General features: G+C 26.0%; 2 protein-coding genes across 2 annotated transcripts in view; both read right to left on the bottom strand.

Annotated features, from left to right (window-relative positions):
- LOC134836776 (uncharacterized) overlaps positions 1-18,998 on the bottom strand; it is a 37,453-nt gene extending 18,455 nt beyond the window's left edge. Inside the window, exons 1-2 of the mRNA XM_063851996.1 lie at positions 18,898-18,998; positions 18,153-18,369 (exon numbers count right to left, since the gene is read on the bottom strand). The gene's annotated coding sequence lies outside the window, so the exon portion shown is untranslated. The remainder of the gene's footprint in view (positions 1-18,152; positions 18,370-18,897) is intronic.
- Positions 18,999-20,393: 1,395 nt separating this feature from the next.
- LOC134838260 (alpha-N-acetylglucosaminidase) lies at positions 20,394-24,585 on the bottom strand. The gene is made up of 9 exons (XM_063853752.1): positions 24,363-24,585; positions 23,953-24,063; positions 23,455-23,862; positions 22,122-22,549; positions 21,797-21,964; positions 21,675-21,738; positions 21,323-21,625; positions 20,687-21,269; positions 20,394-20,630 (listed from the first exon to the last, which is right to left on the bottom strand). The coding sequence occupies exons 1-9, from the start codon at positions 24,498-24,500 to the stop codon at positions 20,425-20,427; spliced, it is 2,409 nt and encodes an 802-aa protein (XP_063709822.1). The 5' UTR covers positions 24,501-24,585; the 3' UTR covers positions 20,394-20,424.
- Between the last annotated feature and the right edge of the window lie 257 nt (positions 24,586-24,842).

The following is a 24,842-nucleotide window of genomic DNA, read 5'->3' as shown; positions in this document are numbered from 1 at the left end:
ATTTTTTCTTTAAACACTTTAGCTTAAGTCAAAAATTTTTAAAAGTGACTTCACTGAAATTAATGGTTTTACTTTATTATTTAAGTCAACTCATTTAAACTTTTTTTTTCCTCAAGTTTGAAATTCAGCTTCAATAAATAAAAATTTCATTTAAATTTAAACAACTAAAATTTTGTTTTGTTTGAACTTAAGGTTGACTTAAGAATTAAACTTAACTTAAGAAAAAAATTTTTTGAGCTTCAAATTTGTATTAAAATTTCAAAATAGCTATTCTGGGCCCATAACCTATTAGAAAAGTATTGAATTCATTTTTTTTTAAATTTTTATGAATTTTAGTTGATTTTTGAAAGCTCATCAAATTTTACAGCAAAAAAAAAATATGGATCGAAACCAAAAAATTCAACTTTCCAAGAATTCGTATTCAAACCATGTCTCCATAGCAAAAAACCGAAACTAAAAGTGACAAAATTGCGTCATTTATTCACTTATTCCACACAACATTAGTCGAATGAGAAACGACAGGTGATGATCTCATTATTTTCATGTCATGTCAAATCATTAACATTTTACTTTTTTTGCATTAAAATTTGTCCAATTTTGTTACTTTTCACTTTACTGTGACTAAAATCTTTAATTTTTTGTCTGGCCAATTTTGAATGTGCCACAAAATTTACAGCTGATCTGAAAGGCACGCAGTCATGTAAATAAACGATGATATAATTTGGCACATTGACAAAAAAATCGTAATTGCCTTCTTCTCTTCATTTGTCTTCTCTCTTCAGAGTTCTTCTTCTTGAGTTCATGTGCGGATTCATCATTCGACATGAATTCGTTTATTTATTAGAATTCAAAATAAAAAAGTTAATTTTAGTCTCTCACTTGTGATTATTTGTCATTCTAGTTTGAATCATTTTTTTTTTCGTGACAAGTTAATTTTCGACAATGGAAGTTTTTTTTTTTGGCAAACGACGATTTGTGTTTACTATCATGGTGCGACACGCAATTCTCAGGTGACTTGTAATGGGACCAAAATACAGGTATTTAATCTTTTTAATTATTTTTTTGAATAAATTAAGCTCAATGTCATTGAAACCAGTCATCATCATCATTAGTTGACACGTTGTTCATAATTTTTGTAGATCATCTTTTTCTCTCATCATAAAATTTTATGAAAATTCTGAAATAATAATTAAAAGAACCTTGACCGTTATCAAGAATTACGATTATCTCTGTTCTCGATCAGATCTTTTTCCGGTGCGCTTCTTATGAAATCACCTACAGCGCTCGTCCATCGTCACTCGACTCTTTAATTAATTACAAACATCTTACATTTTAATTTCTTCGTTCAAAAATAAAAGTAATCGCGTGCATGATTAATCATAGGCACGTCAGACTGCAAAACTGGGACAAATATAATTGATTCATTCATCAACCGCGAAAGACGAAGAAGAAGATTGAAATTGGTATTTTTACAACCAACAGTCGTTTTTTTCTCGTTTTGATTGACTTACCAAGCATCGCCTGTAATAATAATAAAGTCATAAAATTTTCAATAGAATTCTTTCTTTGATTCTTAAAACAAACTACAACTACTACCTACTGCTGGAATGGCAGGAACGTGCTTCATGCGCCATTCAGTAATCTAAATTATGACGAGAGACGAGACAAATAAATAAACAAGAGAAGTTTATTGGAATAGTTTTGATGGTTTTATGATAGACGATCATTAAATTATGATGAATTTCTACAATTTTTATTTAAGGCCGATCCAAGTTGGAAAAATCTTATACGTTCGATTTATTGCATTTTTGTCAAAGGATGGAATTTTTGTATAAATTTAGCGTAGATAAAAAGAATTTGCATATTTTGTCGTTTTTATATTAAAATTTGTATAAAAATATTTTTAAAATTTAAAATCTTAAGATTAATTTTTTCTACAACTTAAAAATTTCAGATGAATAGATGAAGAAACTTGGATGAATTTTTAGTTTAAACTATGTTCGAGAATCAAGCCGTTATTAAGAAAAATGTGAACCAAACTTCAATGTGATGAGATTGACGAAATGTTGGAAGAATTGAGCAAAAATTGTTTCGGAATTTGAAATTACAGATCAAAAAGCACAACTATGGACGGCAAGGTTTTCCTTATGACATTATGGATTGTAAGATCTCTTTTCCAATTCAAATTAGAAGTCAAGGTGGCAACAACGAAATAAAGAATGAAAATATAGAAATTCTAATATTTACGTGGCAGAGTACAGTACTGACAAAATAAAAAAGTCTCCGGCCTTTTACTATTACGAACCTCGGATCAAATACCTTTTCTATACTGTGAAACAATACTTGTAAGATTGGTAGCCTGTTTGCAGCTAAAAAGCTATTCCTTCTAGTTTTTATATAAAATCTTAATTTAAACAAATCAGCAGATTAGTATGAACGACTGTTGGATCCAAACCAAACTAAAGTAAAATATATTCAAATTTGTACTTTTTAATTTTTTTCATTAATATTTGAAAAAACTATTTTAATGGAGTCTAAATTCTTAAAGATACAACTAATGTAAGAATTCACTAAATTTGAAAAATTTTTAAAAATCATTTCGAAACATGAAACATTTTCCATTATTGTATCAACCTAAAACTTATGTTTTGATTGATTTTTAATAGAACTCGTTAATTTATTTAAACTACTTTTTGACATAATTTCCAAAAATAGGCTGAGATTTCAAATCACATTTCATTCAGATTTCGTTCTAATTCTCGTTCATCGCAACAATAAACGACAATGATGACATAACATTTAATTGCATTAACATACAAACGAGCATCAATTGAATTTTCTCCCATTATTTGCATTATTTCACTGCATCACAAGAAGAGTTATTGATTTTATTTAAATAATGTAAAATAATAAATTTTAATGAATCACTCACAATTATCTCGATAATAAATTACTTTAAAATAAATTATCATATTAATGCTCATCATAGCTCTATTTTTATCGTGCAACTTGCTTGTTTTGTAATAAATAAAAGACAATTTGTAATGATTTGCCTTTTTCTGTTGTGAGTTCTTTGTTGTGGCTGAATCAACAGCTTGCCATATTAGGGAGCAATTGACTTATTACTATTATTATTTATGCTTTGTGTCGACTTTTTATTGTTTCAAATAAAGTTTAGAAGAAAAAAAAACGTGAGGAAAGAGAGAGAAGTGATCGATGATTAATGTTAATCCGACACTTTTAAGCCTTTCTAGGAAGGAACACATAATTTTTCATGCTTACTTTGGTCTTGTTTGACAAGTAAACCGTTTTGTCTTGGTTTCTCGATGTTTTTTCGGATGTCTTAAGAACATAAATTTGTTCATTTAAGGCCTTAAACGAGATTTCTGACAATTTTTTTTTGTTATTTAATCAGAATATATTACAAAAGCGCTTCTCACGCGCAAAACAACTGATAAGTGGGTGTTATTGTCTGTAAATATGTCCGCGCGCCGCATGAGAGATGAAGAACATCAAAGTAACTTTGCTCAGATGCAGCTCGAAAAATGACATCACTCACGTTTCGTAAATAAAATAAAATCAAATAAAAATTAATCAATGGCTCCAATGTCAAATGTTAAATTTATTATCAATGTTTGTTGATTAATTGGTGAGCAAGTAACCTGTTGATTGCGTAAACAAATGGCATGAGGGCGTAACAAGTGGCTGAAAATTATCTTTTTATGGCTTTATTGTTACTGAAACTCTAAAACTTTGAATTTTTTATGCAATAAATTTTTAAAATTGCAATTTTTGGCATCAAAACTGACAAAAATTGCTTTAAAAAGTCAATATTTTATAAAAATTTAGCAATTTTGCCTCTGTTTAAAGACCAAAAATAGTTCAATTTAAATATTTTGTCACTAAATCACTTTTTTATTAACGAGTTCATGCCCTTTTCAGTCTATTTCATAATTTTTAACATCTTTCAAATGCAAATAAAAATTCCCCAAAAATTAAATTTTCACTTTTGTGCCATTTTTCTCGAGCAAATAACATGTGTGTGGCATATTTCAGCAATTTATTCTTAATTTTTTAAAGAATATTTTTAAATTAACGCCTCTTTCATAAAATGAATTACAAACACGACAAAAAACGCGAATGATGAATGAACAACATAAAATGGGTGTTTTGTAACAAATAATGACGTGACCTTCAGTTTTTCGTTCTAAATATTTTTTTTTTTGTTCAGAACCGGTCTCTCCGCGTGGCTTGGATGTCAAATAATAATGTCATTACCGTAAATATTGATGCCGGATCGAATTGGGCTTAGCATTCGGGAATTTGAATTTCTTTCCTATTCACTCATTTTTATGATAATCAGTCGTATTTAAATAAATTACATAAATTTCGTAATCTCCAGTTTTTTTTCGGTTCATTGGCCTAGAAGTGAGCTACTAAATAAAGCACTTAAATCAGCGACAAATGAGGAACTGCATTAGAAAAAAAATAATAAATTTTCTTATCGCAACTCGTCCAACGATATTAAATTACCTATTTCGGGCTCCAACATTTGTCAAAGCGTTTTGTCGAGAATTTTAGTTCACGCAACTAATTTGCATATTTCGACAATTATGTTAACGATTACTGACCATGTGCGCGTTATATGTAGAATAAAAGAGAGACCTTCTATTTTTTTTTCATTTAATTTTTTTTTTTTATTAAAAGAGACAAGGAGTGCGCGATGATCAAACTAGAGAACTTTTATGTCGTCATCATGTTAAAATTCTAAAAAAATATTCACTTTTACGATTCAATTCAATTATATTCAAATGAATTTCGGGGTGCTTTGTGCTCAAATGCACACCTTTGTATTGTCGGTCGTGTGCCGAACTAGCAATAAATTTACCATTTACGCACATTTTTCTGTTTTGTATTCTCGGCTCTTACTTTTTTCATTGTATTTCAGTTACGTAGCGACATGTAAATGCTTATTGTTGTTGGTTAAACAAAAATCATTAAAATACTCGCGTGAATGATGATGACATCATACAAAAATAATAAAATTATTTTTTGAAATGACAAAGTAAACACCTGACCATTGTTGTAACATTTTGCTTGGCTACTCTCGAGTGCTTCTAGGTTTACGTTTTTGAATGGAAAAAATATTTGTGGGAATTGAATGAGGGATCGTGATGCTGAATGAGTGAGAATTTAAATAAATAAATGATCAGCGAATGAGATAAGTTTTAGAGCCTTGTTCAGAAGTCAAGAGGAGATATTGATATGGGTGATTTTTGACATTGATATAGTAGGCTCGTGATATTCTGAGGTAAAAAATTCTAACGAATTAAAAATTAATATTTTTTTTAAAATAATTTCTCTGATGAAAAATAATATTTTAATCAAATAATTATTTAAACACTTAAATAAAAATTTTATTAAATAATTTAAAAAAAAATTAAAATTAATAAATAAGAAAATAATGAAAATAATAAAAAAAAATTAATAAAAAAATATTTAAAAATTATTAAATATAAAAATAATAAATTTATTTATTATAAAAATACAATAAAATTTTAAAATACATAAAATATTATTATAATTTACATAAAATATTTTAAAATTTTATTGTATTTAAAAAAAATAAAATTTATTAATAAATAAATTTTATTATTTTTATATTTAATAGTTTTTATATATTTTTTTATATTTATTTTTGAATTATTTTCTTATTTATTAATTTTAATTTTTCAAAATTACTTAATTAAATTATAAAATAGCTAAGCATTTTATTTTTGTTTGTTTCTTAAATTAAACGGTATATTAATAGAAAATTTATTTATTAAAATATGTAAATTGATATTAAAATTAATATTAAACGTGAACATAAGATTTAAATAAAAATAAAAAAATTAAACAAAAAATATTGAAATATTTTAAAAATATACCTATTTTGGAAAATCTGTCAAAATTATTTCTTTAATTATATTCAATTATTTTTTTATTATAAAAATTATTTTTAATAAATTTTAAATAGTATGTCTTAAAAATTAAATTAATTTACCTAATATTAATTTTTAATACATAATTAAAAAAAAATAATTCAATAATAAATAAACTTATACGTAAATAAAAAAAATATTTAAAAAATATTTTTGTGTTAAATTAAATTAAATCAAATTAAAATAAATATTTTTTTCTTAAAAATTATTAAAATTAGGGAATTTTTAATTTAATAAATAATTTAAAATTAAAAAAAAAACCTTAATAATTTTTTTTAAAGAAAAAATTGAAGAATACATAAAAGCTCATTATTCTTTTCAATAAACATCTAAATTTATTTAACTACTGATTTTCCCATCGATTCAACAATCTCTCCCATGTCCAATCTATTAAAAAATTTCTTTTTTTTCTTCATTATTTTTTTCTATAATAAAAATTATTATTATTATGAAACATCCAAATAATCACAAATAACAATAAATTTCATGACAGAACCGAACAAAGCTTTGCCTTAAATGGGAACGGGTCATCAAAGGTTACATATCGCAACGCAGTGAGTAATTTCTATTAATATATTCACCATTATTATTTTGTTTGTTTGCGGTCAATTTATAAATAAATAGGTAGCCAACGAACTTCTTATAAACAGATAAAAATTTGATTTTGCCAAAGATATCAATTTATTCATAAATATTATTGCGATAATCATCTCTTCCTCAACATTTTTATATAAACATTTCACATAAAAAAAAGATGAATGAACGTTTTTCGCCTCGAGAAAAGAAATTTCTTTTAAATTCGCTTGCTTAGAAAAAAAATAAGAATTTCATGTCATGTTCACTAAACGACGAGCGTGTGGATGACAAAAAAATGTTAACGGTTTGTACAGCTGGCGAAACATTGTTTTAATATTTTTTTTTTTCGTATTTATTAAAATAAATGTTCGATCGATAAAGAAGGCAAAAAACTAAAAATTAAAACGCATTTTTGCGACTTACATGAAATTTTAACATGCGACGTCGTCTTGAATGACGCGACACACCAAAAAAAAATGTAAAATCTGAAGTATTTTAGACGCATGTTACGTTCGTAAAAGAAAGGAGTGAATTTTTTCAAGTACAAAAACATGCATGAAGAAAGGCTGGTAATTTATTGTGTCAGCTTCACATTAACGGCTACCGCTTTCATTCATCATTTTAATGAGAACTTTCTCGTTTTTTGTGTAGTTTATTACGTTTCGAGACGCATTACTGTCAAAACTTGGACCGTCTTCTTTTTTTTATTTATTTTTTTTTTTTGTGAATTTCGAACGAAAAGACGACGTGAATGATGCAATAACGCCGAAGAACTATTTTTTTAATGGATTTCAAGCATCATCGTCACATCGTTATTATTTATTGGCGTCTCGAAGAGCAAAGCATAATTTTGACGCACGTTTAATAAATAAAACATGATCAGATCGGGGGTCTTCAGTTCGTTTCTCGCACTTGAATGTTTATTGTACAGTTAGTTTAATGTTGTTTCATGTCGCGTCGCACAAGTTTTCGATACAAATTATTCATGTAAGAGGGAAGAATGGCAATAAAAAGACGATTATTGATGTAAAAAAATAAGTAAGTAAAATAAATCAATGCAAAGTTAGAAAAACGTAATTTCACTCAAGAAAAAAAAATCTGATGAGTCATTTTAGTAATTTTCAGCGAATCATCGAAAAATGGTGACAAAACCTGCCTCAAACTCTCAACAAGTAATCGAAAAAGTTACTTTTATTTTTTTTTATTGGACGCCCCCATATTATTCGCCAGACGATTCATAGTTTCGAATATGAGGCAATTCGAAAAAAAAAATCAATTCGAATAATTTGAGCGTAGATTGTGTGCTAGATTCACGGTGTTTGAGTGTAAGTTGTGAAACATGTAACAAACAAACGCATTTATTAAGTTGTCTCAGTGAACTACAGTGTCACAGAGAATAAAGTCAGAAATTATTAATAGAATGTCTATTTGCTATTTCTATTTTTTTTATTTGCTTGCTTAGACAAGGCGGAGAATGATTTTCCAGAATGTCGTGTTTTTATCGTTGTAGAAGAAATTTTCTGATTCGAAAAATTTATTATTTGAAATTTCTTTGATGAGTTTTGCACTCTTTTCTTGACATTGATATATTTTGTGGTCTTCAGAATTAAAGTTTTTTATTAGGTGGCAAGAAATTCGTTCTTCATAACGGATTTTTCTTTTAAAAGAATTAAATTTTAAATTTTTACTTTAATTTTTTATTTTCTTATATTTTTTTTTTCAAAAATTAATAAAGTTTTTGATTTATTCAATTTTTTAAAAATATTTAAAATTTTTTTTATTAAAATCTAATTTTTTTTAAATTTTTTGAGAGCTGAAAGTTTTTGACTTAAACCCTCAAACTTAAAATTGAAAAAAATCATAGGACTTAAATTCAAGATTGTGTAAAAGTAAAAAAAAAAAACTTTTGACTTAAAGAACTTAAGCTTAAACTTAAAACTTAACCTTTAACTTAAGATCATTTTTGCAAATTAAGTTTTTGAATTTAATTTATTTTTAAGCTTAAGCTTTTAGCTTAAGTCACAAAAAATATATTTTCTCAAAATTTAGTTATAAAGCAAAAAAAAAATTGATATTTAAGTTAAACGGTTAAACTTAAGAATTAAGTCACATTAAGTCAAAACAAAAACTTAAGTTAAAATTTTTGGAAATTTTTTAAAATAAATAAAATTGTAATTTTTTTCTTAAATTTTTTAAAAAATTGAAATTTCATTAAGTTTTGACTTATTCTTAAACTTAAGCCTGAAGTAATTTTTTTTTTTTATAAAATTTTCTTAAGTTATAGTTTTAAGTTAAACTTCATTGTCAATAACTTATTAAAAAAAAATAAAAATATAGAATAAAAAAAAAAAAATTTATTTGAAAATTTAAAAAAAAAATTAATTGAAACAAAACTAATTAATTAAAAATTTTCTTTCTGAGCTTAAAATTGGCTTAAAATTGAAATCTTGCCTAAAAAAATAAATTTATTTAAAATTTCAGTGTCAACCTAAATTGTCACCAAATTCACTTTCAAATGCATCCACCCACTGCATTCAATGCGGCAAATATTACAGCAATCGAAAGTGTGTGGAAAAAATATCAAAAAACCAAACAAAAAAGTGTCTGGCATAATAATTATAATTCACGGGTCGTTAAATAAATAAATAAAACCCATTTATAATTATTTTATCGTGCTATTCTCTTCCTTTTCCTCTTTTTTTTAACAACAAAAATTAATTTAAAATAATCGCACGTTCAAGCCCTTTGCTATTTATCAAAACATTTGCCTCCGAAAAAAAATCAAAGTCAGCGAATTCCTTTTTCGATTTCCGTTCACTAAAATTTAGACAAATGCCATGTCACCTAAGTTGTTTTTTTAATCCAATCAGAGACACACCCAACTTTCTTGTTGTTTATGAAACTTATTTTGTGTGAAATTACCGTCGATGACATAATTTCCGCTTTGATAACCTTCGTAGTCCTTTGAAAAGTTGCTAAAGCCAAGTCATTGTTGTAATCGCGTTTTCCCGAGACAAATATCCAACAAACACGAAATTGCCATTAAAAAATTGCTTCAATAACTTCAAGGACTGGAAGTGATAGGAGGTACATGTTAGTTGCTCCATTTTCATAGAATGAGGTCATGTTCTATGTTTAATGTGTGTTGTTTAATGAAATACTCGAGCGGTGAAGTAATGCATCGAGGCAGTCACCTAGTAACATTTTTCAACAACAAATATTGAAATTTTCTTTGTTTTGTTCTTGAAAAATGTTGAGTTAAAAGCATTTGAAGAAAGATTTAATTTTTTTTTTTTTTTTTTTTTTTTTTTTTTTCAATAAAATTCAATTTCTCCCATTAATTCCCGAGAATCGGAACGAAAATATTTCCCACTTTAATTAAAAATATTAACAGCAGTGGCAACATTTCATGCTCGAATAACGTTTAATCTGTGGGACATTTCGTATGCATCTGATTATAATATATGTGCTCGTAATAATAATAATTAACATTAATAGCGAACATGTTTGAAATGCACGAAAATCATGTTTCACAGTGCGCTTCGCCGCTGCACGAAAAATGTATTAAAATACAAACAAATCATATTTAATTAGAACAAAACGAATGTTTTTAACAAGTGTGACGTCTTGTATTGACTGCAAGTGGTCTCCAACGAAATGCCAGAGGAAAGTGAGAGTTGAATATTTGACACACATTTTTTTTCGGGGGGCCATTGAATGACTTGTCACAATCACTCACGTCAAATTATGTAAAAAAAATTTCTTGTTTTTACTGAAAAAAAGAGACATTTAATTTTTAAAGATACAGAAAAAAACGTAATAAATCTTAATTGGCTTAAAAATTAATGTTATTCATCAATGGACGTGTGAAATTATTTATTCATTCGAGGGAGATGCAAAAAAGGCTTGATTAATTTGTTGACGACTGTAAAGCTGTAAATGGTATTCCGCAACAATGATAAATGCATTTTATGGGTAAAAAGCAGTGATGTCAGATTTTTTATTATCTTTTGTTTAATTTTTTGACGAATAATTTTTTTTTATTATTTCGAATAATAATTTGAAATTAATTTAAATATTAATTTAAAAATTATTTTTTTTATAAATTTAATTATAAATTTAAATTAAATAAAATAAATTAATTTGAAAACAAATAAATAAATGAAATTAATTTAAATTATTTTAATATTTATCAAGAGAATTAAATTTAATTCAATTAATTTTATTTAAATAATTACTTTTTTATTAATTTATTTAATTAATTTTTTAAAATTTAATTTTTTTCAATAAATATTTAAAAATTTAATTAAAAAATAATTAAAAAAAATTTTAATTTAAATTTAAAATTATACTTATATTTGAATAATTTTGTATTAATTAATTATTTTTTATTTTTATTTATTAATTATTTGTTTTCAATTTTAAAAACTATATTCAAATAATTAAAAATTACTTAATTAAAATTATTTATTTTTTTTTAAATTTAATTAAATAAATTTAAATTAATTAATGAATATAATAATCTTAAAAAAATTTATTTATTTATTAAATTTATTTATTAATTAAATTTATTTTTAATTTTTTTTTAATTTTCTACAATTTAAATGCATTTTTTTAATATAAATTAAAATATTATTTGAAAAATGTTAAATTAATTAATTATTATTTTACTTTCATTAAATATTTATTTACTACATTAAAAAAATTAAAATATTTTTTATATTTTTAAAATTCTTTTATAAACAATTTTTTTATTAAATAAGAAATAAAAATTCTGAAAAAAATTTAAGTTTTTCAAAAAATTAAAAAAAAAAATTTTTTTTTAAATCGAAAAATTAAAAAAAAATCTCAAAAAACTTTCTCAAACCACATCTCTGACTCTGAATTTTTTAACTGTAGCTGTTAATTTACATATCAATACCTCCTATTATTCAAGGGTTAATCATTATCCAACGCGGAGTCAAAGCGACACTCAAACGCATTGTTATGCCATAAAAATCATCCAGACAAAAGTCTCTTTAAACTCAATTTATCAAAAAAGAAACACTAAAAAAGGCAAAAATACATTAACGCGACTCACAAAAAAAATCCAACTGGACAAATAAAAAAAAACGCACACTAAAATCACGGTTTTTGCTACACCGATGACATCAGAGAATGGCTCGCGACTGGTTTTGTGATCTTTTTAATTTGTGAAACCTGATCGAAGAGCACAAAAAAATTCTCCGAAGAGTGTTTTTGTCCATAAAAATAGATAAAATGTGACAAAAGTATGCTAATGCCCAACTAATATTCGCAATAAATGTCGTTTGTGGTTTATCTGTTTGTTTTAATCGCGAAATTTATGACAATGCATGTGTTGTGCAGTCAAAAGGCATTAACGACTTTTTTTCATGAACAACGGAGAACGGAGAGACACGAAAAATAATTAATAATGATAGGAATTCGTGTTTAGAGAAAATCGTGAATTTGAGTTTAATTAGTTGCAATTTTTTAGAGATGCTGGAAGTACTTGACCTTGCATTTTAGACCAATAGAAATTATTAAATTCATGTTTTTATGAATTATTTATTAAAATTCAGCAAATTTGCATCGATTTCGGTCTGAATTTAAATTTTTTGAATTTTAAACTGACTTACTTATGCAATTTTCTTGAATTTTTTTATTCTTATTTTTTTTTCTTTAAAAAATTTTGTCGATTTCGAAGCATCAACATCTGTCTTCCCATCATTCATTCGAAATTCATTCAATGTTAGATCATGAGACGATTTTTTTTTTGTTAAATTTAACACATTAAACACATGTGAGTGAAGTTCTACGACAACATTCAACCGGTTGTTGTTTAAAAAAAAATCAACAAAAAGAACAAAATATCGTTCAAAATATTTTTATTGGGCAATGTAAGCAAAAATGTTTGATTTTTTGCAAACATGCGAAAAAAAATTCGATGAAAGATTATTTCCTGGATGGATTAAATAAATAAACAAACAAACAGGACTTGACACTCGCAACGAAAATATTTGCTTCAAAAATGTTCGACCGTTCGAAATATATAGAAAATGACATCACAAAAATTTATTTTTGTAAATTTATTTTCGACGCAACGAAAATAAAAATAAAAAAAGACAACAACGCACACTTTGCCTCGTGAATGTTTATGAAATTTTGTCGGATTTTTTCTGCAGTGCCGCCGATTTTTTTTTCTTCTTCTTCTTTTTGAGTGTTTACTACTCTATTGACCCATAAATTACGCGAGAAACGATTTTTTGTTCTTTTTTACGTGACTTAAGTAAATATTTCAATTTTTTTCTTGTAAAAAGAATTTTTCAACAGGAAATGAGGTCGAATGACATAATTCTTTATTTGCAATGATGTCTAGCGTAAGAGTTTCTTCAATAAAAAAAAACTCGTAAAAATTAAAAATCATGGACTTACGTAATAAAAATTAATAATTTGCATAAAAAAATTTATGATCCATGATAAACGAGTTGAGAGCGCGATTCTAATCTGCTTTTGAGTGAAGCACACTTCCTAATAATTATTTGAGATCTCCGTAAGACAACATATAATCAAATTAAAAGTATAATAAATGAGTGTCGACACACTTTTTTGTTTGAAAAGTCGCTCGAGGCACTTTTTTCTTTTAAATTTAAAAAAAGACCGGCTTTGAATTAATTTTTAATGTTATTTATCGGTCATTCGAGTCCATTTCTTGAACATTCAAGAGTTCAATTAGAAGAATTTCAAATAATTATTGATTGTTCCGTGCTACCTGTTTCAATATTTTTTCGTTAATCGTTCAGTCAACAAGAAAAAAATTAAAAATATCCAAAAACCGGTTCTCAAAAAAGTCGTTTTATTTTATTTTTTCGGTTTAATTAAACATTGCTCCTTTTGTTTCATTCATGCATTTCTTTTTTTTTCATAAACAAATAAAATTTAATTCCAGTTCGTGCCAAAATCGCCAACTTTGATGCAAGAAACGTGAGTAAATGCATGTTAAAGAGCGCGAGAAGCGAATATTTCTCAACCGAAAACGTCGATAAAATTTTAATAATAAAGAAATCAAATTGCTGCCAATTAGTATGCACTTTTGATTTAAATCTCTTTAGTTTTGGTTCAATTGAGACTTTTACATGCACAATTTATTTTTTTTTCGTGATTTTTTTGAAGTTGGAATTTTTATTCGATTTGAGTTATTAAATTGAATGGAAATCATGATGACTTGAATGGTTCTTGTGATTTTTATTTTTAAAAAAATTATTTAAAACAAAAGGAATAAATATGAATTGATTTTTTTTTTTGTTTTTATTTAAAACCACAATGAACATGGAACAGAATATTTATTGTAGAAATTTAAATTCTCGTGAGGGAAAAAAATTTAAGAGACATGTGCGAGATAAAAAAAAATTAAAAATATTTAAATTAAAAAAATAATTTATTAAAAAAATATTTTAAAAAAAAATATATTTTTAAAAAAATTTTTCAAATTATTAAAAAAAAATTTTTTATGAAATTTAAAAAATTTCTTAATTAAAAAATATTTAAAAAAATTAAACAAAAAAAAAAATTAAAATAAAAATCTAATTTAAAATTATTAAAAATTAATTATTATTTTTGAAAAATAATTTAATTATTTTATTATTAATTAATTTAAACTTAATTTATTTTTTAATATTGATATTTAATTATTTAATTTTAATTTAAAATTAATTTTGAAATAAAAAAAATTAATTATGTAAATTTTTACAATTTAAAAAATATTTTGATATTTAATTTTTATTTAAATTTTTTTTTTTTGAAGATATTAATCGATAAAAATTTCAGAATCAAAAAAAAATAATTCTTTTAACTTTATTTTGTAAAAATAATTTTAAATAGATTATGAAGAAAATTAAAATAAATTAAAATTTACAATAAAAATTAAGACAATAATTTTAAAAATATCAAAATTTTAAATTAATTTTTTAACTTTTAAAATTAAAAAAATAACTTAAAATTGCGAAACATCAATTCCTCACAATTATTATTCAAAACTGCAGATGTTCGGTTTCGAGAACAAATAAAAATATCGTAAAGGGATAAATTTATAATCTCGTTGTCATGATTGTATGATTTTTTTTTGGCAATCTACCTTTGTGACCACCCAACATTACTTTGAATTTTATTGAATCGTTGCTCGAAAAGGTTTTACGGCTATCGGAAATGACTCACATTTTAATTTCTGTCTTTTACGTAAAAAAAAAATCATTATTATTTTATTATTATTAAAATTGGTGAAGAATCTTCCCACATGTCTTCCTCCTTACAAAATTTGTGAATTACTTACTTTCTTTCCGTCTTTTACACGGAGATTATTATTTAAAATTTAATTTATTTAAATTTAGATTTACTTGCACAAGACACACACAAGAAAATAATAATGATGATAATTTTTCTTCATAACAAACAGAAAGAAATTTTCATTGTTAGATTTTAAGTGTGGTCTAACAACAACAACAACAATGGATAAACGTAAACATTGTTATAAATTTATTGTGTATGCAACAATTATTTCTCCTCGTTTTAAATGAACTTGAACGGAGGAGAATCGTCTTTTATTTGACGATAAAAATAATTACAAATTACTGTGAAGTGAAATTTTTTCATTCAATAAAATAAAATTTAATTCTTTGTGAAACTTTCTTATTTTTAGGGCAACGGCGTCAATGATTGACTGTAGATTTGACAATTCAAGCGATAAGAAATTTGATTAGATTTTTTGAATAATGGAGTTGTAAGTTCAGTCAAGCCTTCATTTTTTTTGAGCAGATAGAATTTCTTGTTGAAGCAAAATCAATCAAAAAGCAGAAAGTATAAAAAATTATGACATTTTATGACACTAATTTGAATGAAAAAAGGTGTGTCTCGACATGAAAAAAAAATTATGTCAAATAAATTTAGATTTTTTTTTTAAATATGAGAAAAAAATTTGTTGCAGTTTTATTAGAAGTCAATAATCATCATAAATTTTTTTTTCCGTAATTGACTGACCAACTTTTGTTTTTTATTTTTCAGTTTTTATGAGTTTATGACACCGGTTTTGTAACCAATTATTCCGTATATGGCGACAATTTACACACAATTTACATGTTAACCTCTCGCTGTGGCCCGAGTATCTGCGCATAACTTATCATTAAAATATCGTTACACAAAATTTATCAAAAATTGACATCATCATCGTTCGAGTTACATGATTTCAACGAAAATTGAAAGTTCAAAAGTGCCTCGTGATGACTTTTCAATTACTACCGGTGTTTGTTTGATTGAGAATCGTGCCTAAAATTGTTTTTGTCATGACTTGTTGTTATGCTCAAGTGTCTCTACGTGATATTACGTTACACTGTTGTTGATGTGAAAAGTCGTTAAAATTGCCTGGGAGTGACGTTTTTGATCTCAAAATATTTTTTGAAGATGATGATGTATCGAAAATTTCTCGATTTCTTCAATTACAAAAATTAGTTGAATTGAAATTGATGAGTTTCTAATAATTTTTTAATAGTAAATTGATCTTTTTATGGAATTATCGGCAAAAATCGGCTTTTAGATTATGAAAACGTTGATAGTTTAAAAAAAATGATAATTTTTATAGCTTTGAGCGATGTTATGGTTCCATAAGCCTACAAGTCAGCTAATGATAATATTACGTGTGAAGATAACGACGCGTTACAATGTAATGATAATAATTACGGATATTTAAGTGGAATTGGAGGTACGTTTTGTGGTTTTATTCTGCAACACGTGGTAACTTGATAAGGGGATATTTTAAAATAATTTTTATGTTTTTGCTGATTTATGTTCCAGACTTTCACTATTTTTTGTCAAAATAAATTATTTTTGTTTCAGTGATGTGACTTAAGGTTGAAAGAATTTTTTTTTTTGCAGAAATTTATTTTTTTTTAATATTGGATGGGTCAATAAACTCGTGGTTTTAATCAAAAAATGACATAAAATAGCTGTTAAATTGAATATAAAATGAGTTTTTATCAAAAGTTATTTTACATTTTTGTCAAAATTATTTAATGAGCGGAAAAATATGAGCAAAATTGTAAAAAAATGTTTTTTCACTTAATTCTTTATTTTTGTAAACAGAAAATGAGAGAAATTTTTAGAATTTTTGAGTCAAAAAAATTTTTTTTTGTATGTCGTAATTTGTTTATCTAAAAACACTTTTAAATTTAATATTATTTTTAAATTAAATAGTATTTTTCAATTTAATTATTATTATTTTAAAAAAAATAACTAATACCTACTTTAGCATTAAAAATAATTTTTTGACAATTAAACATTAAGTTTCATTGTTTAATGTAAATGTTTGAAAAAAATAATTCGAGTATATTTTTTTAATTAAAAATTATTTTTCAAAATTTTCCTTATTCTTTAACATTTTATTCTTAAATGAAACCATTTTAAATAAAAAAAAATAATTTTTAAATTAAATTTAAATTTTTATTAATTTTAATTACATTTAATTAATTAAAAAATTTAATTAAAATAAATTAAAATTAAAAATTATTTCAAAATATTTTCATTTAATTTCAAAAAATTATTAAAAATTAATTTAATTTTTTTTTTATTAAAAAAAAATATTAAATTAAATAAATTATTTAAAATATTTTAATTTAATTTAAAAAAAAATAAAATTGAAAAAAAAAATATTTCTCAAAATTATTTTAATTTTACGCCACTGAATGACCTAATTCTTGGAATTATTTGCGTCTCAAATCCCTTCAATCTTCTTACACACATTTATTTGTACAGTAAATAAATTTTTTCACGGAAGGGAGACAACAACACTTCCTTTATCTTTTGTTTGACTTTTATTTTTATTACAATAATTATGATTAAAATAAATTACACTATCACATACTAACGTTGTTGTCAATAACACGATACGATGAGAAGAAAGGGGACATACCTTCAAAAAAATGAAGTTTATTTAATAATTAGGGTTCCCTTCCCTTTACTTTTATTTTTTAATCATAGCATGACTTTCAGGTAAATTTTTCAATTATTTTTTATTTAATATAAAAAATACATTAACTAGCACTAAATTACTTTTTTTGTTTAATTTTTTTTTAATCAAAACTGTTCTATTTAATTTATTACTATCAATAAGAAAATATCAAAAAATTAAAAAAAAAATGAGTGAAAGTGTGAGAAAGGAGTCAATGATCCGTTTTATTGTAACATTTACATATTAAACGCCGGTGACATTATGCAACATAATATCTTGTAAAAAAAAAGTGTCATCGAAAAAAAATTATTAAAGGGTTACGAGAACATTCAGACCGGTTTCATGACCTTCGTAAAAAAAACAAAGAGTTTCATTCATGATGACATAAGACGACGAAAAATTGTAACGAAACATCAAAAGGGACATGACTTAAGAATTAAGGTTCCCAAGAATATTCGAACTAAAATTATTTTTTAAAGGAACAACAGGTTTCACTTTTCGATTCATGAAACATCAACAACAGACCCAGCCAAACACACGAAATTTGTATTCAAGGCCATGTGATTCTTTTTCTTGATTCATGTGAATTTACTCACCGTAAAAAATATGTTATCCAAAAGAGAGGCGTTTATAGTATCCAACACAAAAAATATTTATTTTTATTTTAAATTCACTTTTTTTTTGTTGATTTGAAGTAAGGAAGCCTTGATCTGAGAAAATTAGTATTATTAAATCGTCAATAATATTTTTTTTCACTTTTTTTTAAAGATTTCTTTTTAGATTCCAATTATTTTTAATAACTCAATAAAATTCCTGAAAAAAAAATTTTTTTTTTTTTTGATGAATGAAGCTTAGAAGCACAAATTTTTAATATGGCACAAAATATTTTTTTTCATTCCTTTTTGTATTTATTTTTTTCTTTTTTGACGCTTTTTAAATATCAAAAATAGATCTAAGTAGCAGAAGAATTAATTTTATTTTTTTTTTTTTTTTTGCTACGTGATGAATTTTTTTATGATTTTTTTTTGTTGTTAAATTTTTTTTAATGATTTCACTTTTTTTTCTTCTCCTCTTTAGCTTTTAACTTTTTGCATGTGTGAATCGGCCAAAAAATATTTCTCGTATTTATTTTATTTTATTAAATGTGTGCCGAAAGAACGTTGTTGCAAGAACAACCACAAGACACGGAGAAGAGGAAAAAAATATCAAAACAATTATAATTTGGAGCGAAGATCTTCGGTTTAGTAGACACGACACACCTTCGGTTGATATTTTTTTCCTCTTGCACGAAATTTTTTCAGCATTAGATTTTTTTTATCAATTTTTTTCTTCTTAATATACCATCAATAATTTTATTTTATCGATTTCCGCGACGAACACGGTAAAAAAAATGCGGCTTAATAAACGAACGAACGGATAACAACAACCATTCACGTTGAATGCTCGGTCGTGACTGATCTTATTGAAAATATTATTAAATCGTATGTGAGTAGTGTGTGTCGTAGAGTGAGCGCGCACTTTTTTATGATTCGCGCGTTGCTTCTCTTTTTTCATATCATGTCGTTCGTTCGTTCGTCTGTGGAGTGAATAGTAGTGTTTGTGTATTTTTTGTGGTTTTCATGTATTGTTTATAATATTTTGACTGTTGAGAGCCGAAAGTGACTAAAAAGTAAAATAAAACACATGTGAGAACACTCGTTGCATGATTTTTTGTGAGTATCAAAGGGGACTTACGCACATTGTTGTTGGTCAAAAACGTAAATATTTATATTGAAATTGGTTTTTTGGAGTTTCTTGAGTTTCATTCAGAGTATCATGCACAGTTTTTCTGAGAAAAAATATTTAAATGAGAGATTTTTTGGAAAAAGAAGAGCAAAAATTATAAATTATTTAAGTATTAATTTTTTAAAATTAATTAAATTATTTAAAAAATAAATAAATAATATTAAAAATTAAATAAAATTAAATAAATAAATTTAATTAAATAAATTTTTTTTAGAATAAAAAATATAAAAAGTAAAATTTTAATTATTGTTATATTTTTTTTTAATTTTTAAAATAATATATTTTTAATTAATTAATTAATTAATTTTTAATTTTATTTAATTTAATTAATTTAAATTAATTAATTATTTTTTTTTTATTAAAAATTAAAAAAAAAAAATTTTTTAATTAAAAAATTTAATTAAAATTATTTTTTATTTTCATTTTTAAATCTAAACCGCGAAATTAACTTTTCTTCGTTGATCGTATGATTTTTTAATATTTTTTTTTTAAATTTGAAGCAAAGCTTTACTTTTTTTAAAAATTAAAGTCGTCGCTTTAAAATTTCAAACTGTTTTTATCAATCCCTTTTTTCTATGAATTAAAATATTTTTCGTTTCAGGTCATCAAGAGCTATTATTTTTATCAAGCAACTTACATCATCCCTCAATAAAACAACCGCATTTCATGTCAAACTCAATCCTTCTAGCATCAATTTACATAAAATTGTCGCAAGTGATGTCATCGTAAACAACATGCACGTGTTTCTGAAGAAATTCCCTTCGACATCGAGTACAAAAAACCGAGTAAAATGCAAATCATTAAAAAAAATTTTATATGGAAATGCAGATAATAGGACACGGTATGGTAAATTTCCTTGGCCTCTTTTCCCTCAGAGTGCATTGTGTGGTCTAAGTAGGTGTGTAGTACCCATAAAAAGTGCAGCTGTCGTAAAAATAATTATCGTGACATGCACTCGCGATGAAATCTAGCTGTCACTTTTCCCGTGTTTTAATCAGATTGTAACTTTTTTTGATGATGGAAAAGTTTTTAATTAATTATTCTTCGTTTTATTTTGTAATTTTTTACATTTCTCGTCACTTTTTAAGATAAACGTCGTCTTTTTGGCGCAGTTGTTCTTGTTTGAGGCACTTGCGGCATCTGGTCGGAGCCCATATTGCGAGCATAGAGTGTTGGACTCTCCTCCAACGAGGGATCGGTATGCGCATGATGTCGGATTTGCACTTCCGGTAAGTGACCCATGCGAATGTAGCGTGAAAATATTTGTTGAGCGATTTCAACGGTGTTTCCTGAAACAAGAAAAATTAATTTTAAAACTGATTTTTGTTAAAAAATAATTTTTTACCATCTTTTTTGAAGGGATAAAATTTCCGATCCAAGTTAAAAGGCTCCTCAACCCATTTAAATATCTTTCCTTTAGTTTTTCTATCATCTAAATCCTCATTATTTTGTAACGCGGACTCCATTTCCGAGAAAAACATCTTCCATCGTTTGTAAAAATAGTCAGCGACGACTCCGGACCATTGTTTGTTCGCGTAATCGACAATTTGCCCATTGGGACCCCACAAAGTTATCTGATTTCGTGCGTTAAATTCGTACATTTCCTTTTCCAGCTTGTTTTGACCCCATCTTTTGGCACTTGCGAGCCATGTTCCGAGCAAAAATCTGTTGCTGGTTCGTAAAATTTTGTCCAAATCCGTGAGTAATGTCAAAAAAGTCGTTTTATATTGACTAACTCGTTCTAAATCGCGATCGTGATAGGCTTCCATGATGGCGAGGTAAAGTTGATCAGCTCGATTTTGCAGGAATTGACGCGTTAGGTCGACTAAATCGTGATAATAAAGCTGTGTAGCACTTTCTTTGATGGTATGGGGCATCTGGAGTAACAAACTTAAGGCTTCGTCGACGTAAGAAACGTTGTACCATGTCTAAAAATTATTTTTTTTAAGAAATATTTTTAAAAAATTCAAGAAAAATTTACCCAAGGCGTTAATTTAACACTGGGACGTCTCGAAATCGTATATTTGCCACGAATTTTTTCAAGTCCTCTGTAAGAATAGACACTTTTGAGTAATAATTCCCATGCTCGTGTCGCTTCAGGATAATTTTCTCCATAACGGGTTATCGCGTAATGATGAAACCATTGCTCTGGCTCGTACGTATCGGAGCTCCAAGCCATTTCGAGAGCATATTCGTACATTACATGGTTCTGGTTTATTCCCTCGGGAGTGATGCCGACACCAACCATCGTCATATTTGGATCGTTACGAGTTTCAAGGATGCGCTAAAAATAATTTTTAATTTTTTTTCAAAAAATTTCTTGAAATTCTTACGTTATAGACGATATCAGCTGATCCATGCATTCCCAATGTTCCTCCGAAATTATGAAGCATGCACCTAAAAAATAATTAAAAAATTATAAACTTTTTTTTTTAATGAAAAATATTTTTTTTACCAAATAAAAGGTTGTCCATAATACGAATTTGTTCTCTCGTACTGTGGAAATTGTTCAGATTGTAAGTCTAATACGAGAATTCTTCCTTGAGGAACTGACGTCAAAAATGCTTCGATCAAATGATTTTTCCAAAATAGCACATCGAGGAACATCCATCCTTGTAACAACCTAAAAATATAATTTTATTAATTAATTTTATTTTTTTTTTTTAATTAAATTTAAAAAATTAATACAAATACAAAAATAAATTTAAATAAAATAATTTTTTTTTTTTGAATTTTAATTTTATTTTTTTTAGACAAATTTAATAATTTTTTTTTCTTACCAAACAGCATGCGGATCAACTCTTCTCATCGTGTCATAAATAGCAGCAGATGAATTTCCCAAATACGACGCATCCGCATATCGTGGATGCATTTCGTTAAAAGGATCAGCAAAATAAATGTGATCTGTGCCGTAATTCTTGATGACAGCTTTTAGAAATTTTTCTCCCACAATTCCGTATAACGGGTCAGTTGGATCCAAAAACAACGGGCAACAATTTTCTTCCGGGAATTTATTCCATTTTTGAGCTGGCGTTAACGAGGCATTCGGAAAAATTCGTCTGAAAGCGACAGGAACATGTCCCGCAAAGGCAGGAAGAGCAACACTAATTCCGAGATCACGTAAGGATTTTATGACATGTTTTTGTAAGTTTGAAGATTTATTTTTGAAATTGTTGCTTAACGGACCTCCCCAACCGCGGAGATTTCCCTGAAAATATTAAATTAAAGTTAAAAATTAATTATAAAAAAATTTCAGGAAATTGATTTTGTCTCAAAATTGAAAACAATCGATAAGACAACTTCAGAAAGTTGAAAAAAATTAAAAATTCTTGATAAAAAAAATCAGATTATTATTGAAATTATAAAAATTGTAAAAATTAATATTTTTTTAAATTGTAAAAATTAATATTATGAAAATTTAAAATTTTTCACTCAATTATTTTTTTAGAAATTTTATTTTTTATATTTTTTTAATTAATTTTTTTATTTTAATATCAATATTTTTAATTTAAATTTTATTTTTTTTTTTATTAATTTTTGTTTTTTGAGTATCGAAAAATATAAAAAAAAACTTTTTCACTAAAATTTCTTGATTTTTGTCACAAACTTTGTTTTCCTAATTTTCCAATGCATGCGGTTATCGAATCTTATCTTTTAAATTTTATTTAAAATCGGCATTAATAATGAAAACATCACTGCTGTTTTAACTTAAATTAAGAAAAATCTAAAATTCAAGTAAAAATTGCATATTTTGTGCATTAAAAAAGTTAATGTTTTTACTGAAATTTCGAAAAAAAATTTACTAAAAATTAATTTTAACGAAATTTTTAACAATTTTTTTTCTTAAAAATTGATATAAAATACCTCAAAATTAACAGTTTTTCATGTTTTAAATACTCAAAAGAGAAATTTCAAAATAAATTTTCTATGTTTATTTAAAATATTTAAGAAAATATTAACTTTCAATCCTAATTTTATAAATTTTGATGTTTTTCAAAACAAAGTTATTCAAAAATGTACCGAAATTCGATTTTTTTTTACATTTTAGATATTCGAGACTTTTTAAAAATTAAAAAAAAAAACATTTAATTAAAATTTTTATCTTATATTTACCATTCTTTGCCACGCAAGAAACGCAGGTCCCGCAAAATGATCATCAATTTCCTCCTGATGAATGCCAAAGCTTTGATAAATTTGTGTCCAAATTTCCTCCTGAAATGGCGCCAAAGTCAACGTAATCCCATGCAAGGCAATCCAATCGATATGTCGTCGCCAATTGTCAAAAGTCCACCAAGTATAGCTATAAGACCACGTACAAACATTTTGAAAGTACACAAATTGACTCGGCGACGTGACACTGATGTCAACATCTGGCAAATTTTCCGGCAAATTAACTTGCGAGCCTTCCCATGCCACTTGACACCCGCAATAGTACTTGATGTAGTGATAAAAGCCGTGACATGCTGCGACACCACTTGATGCCGTGATGTAAACAATCGAGGAATTCGAGTCTTTGTACACCTAAACGACGACGATGAGTCAATCGAAATGATTAAAGTAATTTTTATTTTTTATTTTTTTTTTTTTGAAAAACAGCTGTTTGCGACTTACACTGAAACTATTGTCTGGCAGCAGAACGTTGATGGTCACATTGAAATTATGAGCCGCTTCCGGAATCAATCTGTAGATCACTTCGATTGCAGCATCAGCCTGTACTTGTGCCTGTGCGAAGAGAAAGAGAGTAAATAAACATGAATTTGCATAAGCACTACTAAACTACAAACGAATTCAATTTAAAAGTAAATGAAAGTGGGGCGTCCAATGATTAACTCAATGACTTAATCGCAGCCTTGAACTTTGAAGGTCGTTCATGTCTGTGTGCGCATACGAGTTCAATGAACGCCGTTTAATGGCTCAATTTATTTAGGCGCCCTTTTATTGCATTATTTTTTTTCTCTGTATCACAAATTGTTACAAAAACAATGTTCGACCCCCGCCTCCCCCTATTTTTTGTCACTTACGAGTGTTTGACTTTTCACATTTTCAAAAATTTCCTCGAATTTCTTGTTTCGTGCTGTGACGTGATCTGCTTTGACGAAATTTTGGCAGAATATCACAAAAATCCCGAAAATCACAAAAGAGCTAGAACGCAATTTCATGTCTTCTTGAGAAATATTTCGAAAGTTTCTTTAATTTAGAAGACTTTGTTGACTATCAACTACTTGATTTATTTTATTTTAATTTTTCACTTAACTCGCGACGAACCAAGTGAGATTTTGACTGTTTGAAAGTTTAGCAGCAACTGAGACGGAATCTCGTTGGAGATTCGGGTGTGAATGAAATTTCTCTCGCTCTCTTATCATCTGTTTTTTTTGTGTCACAAAGAGGGAGAATTTTTTATGAATGAAGTGAGTGATAACGCGTTGCATTGTTTATCAGTGATTTTTTTTTTTGAATGAATGAACTTTAACGTAAAAATTGATAACAAAATTTCGTATTCT

Source organism: Culicoides brevitarsis, chromosome 1 (assembly GCF_036172545.1).
Source record: "Culicoides brevitarsis isolate CSIRO-B50_1 chromosome 1, AGI_CSIRO_Cbre_v1, whole genome shotgun sequence".
NCBI lineage: Eukaryota > Metazoa > Arthropoda > Insecta > Diptera > Ceratopogonidae > Culicoides > Culicoides brevitarsis.
This window is presented reverse-complemented; position numbering and strand designations above follow the sequence as displayed.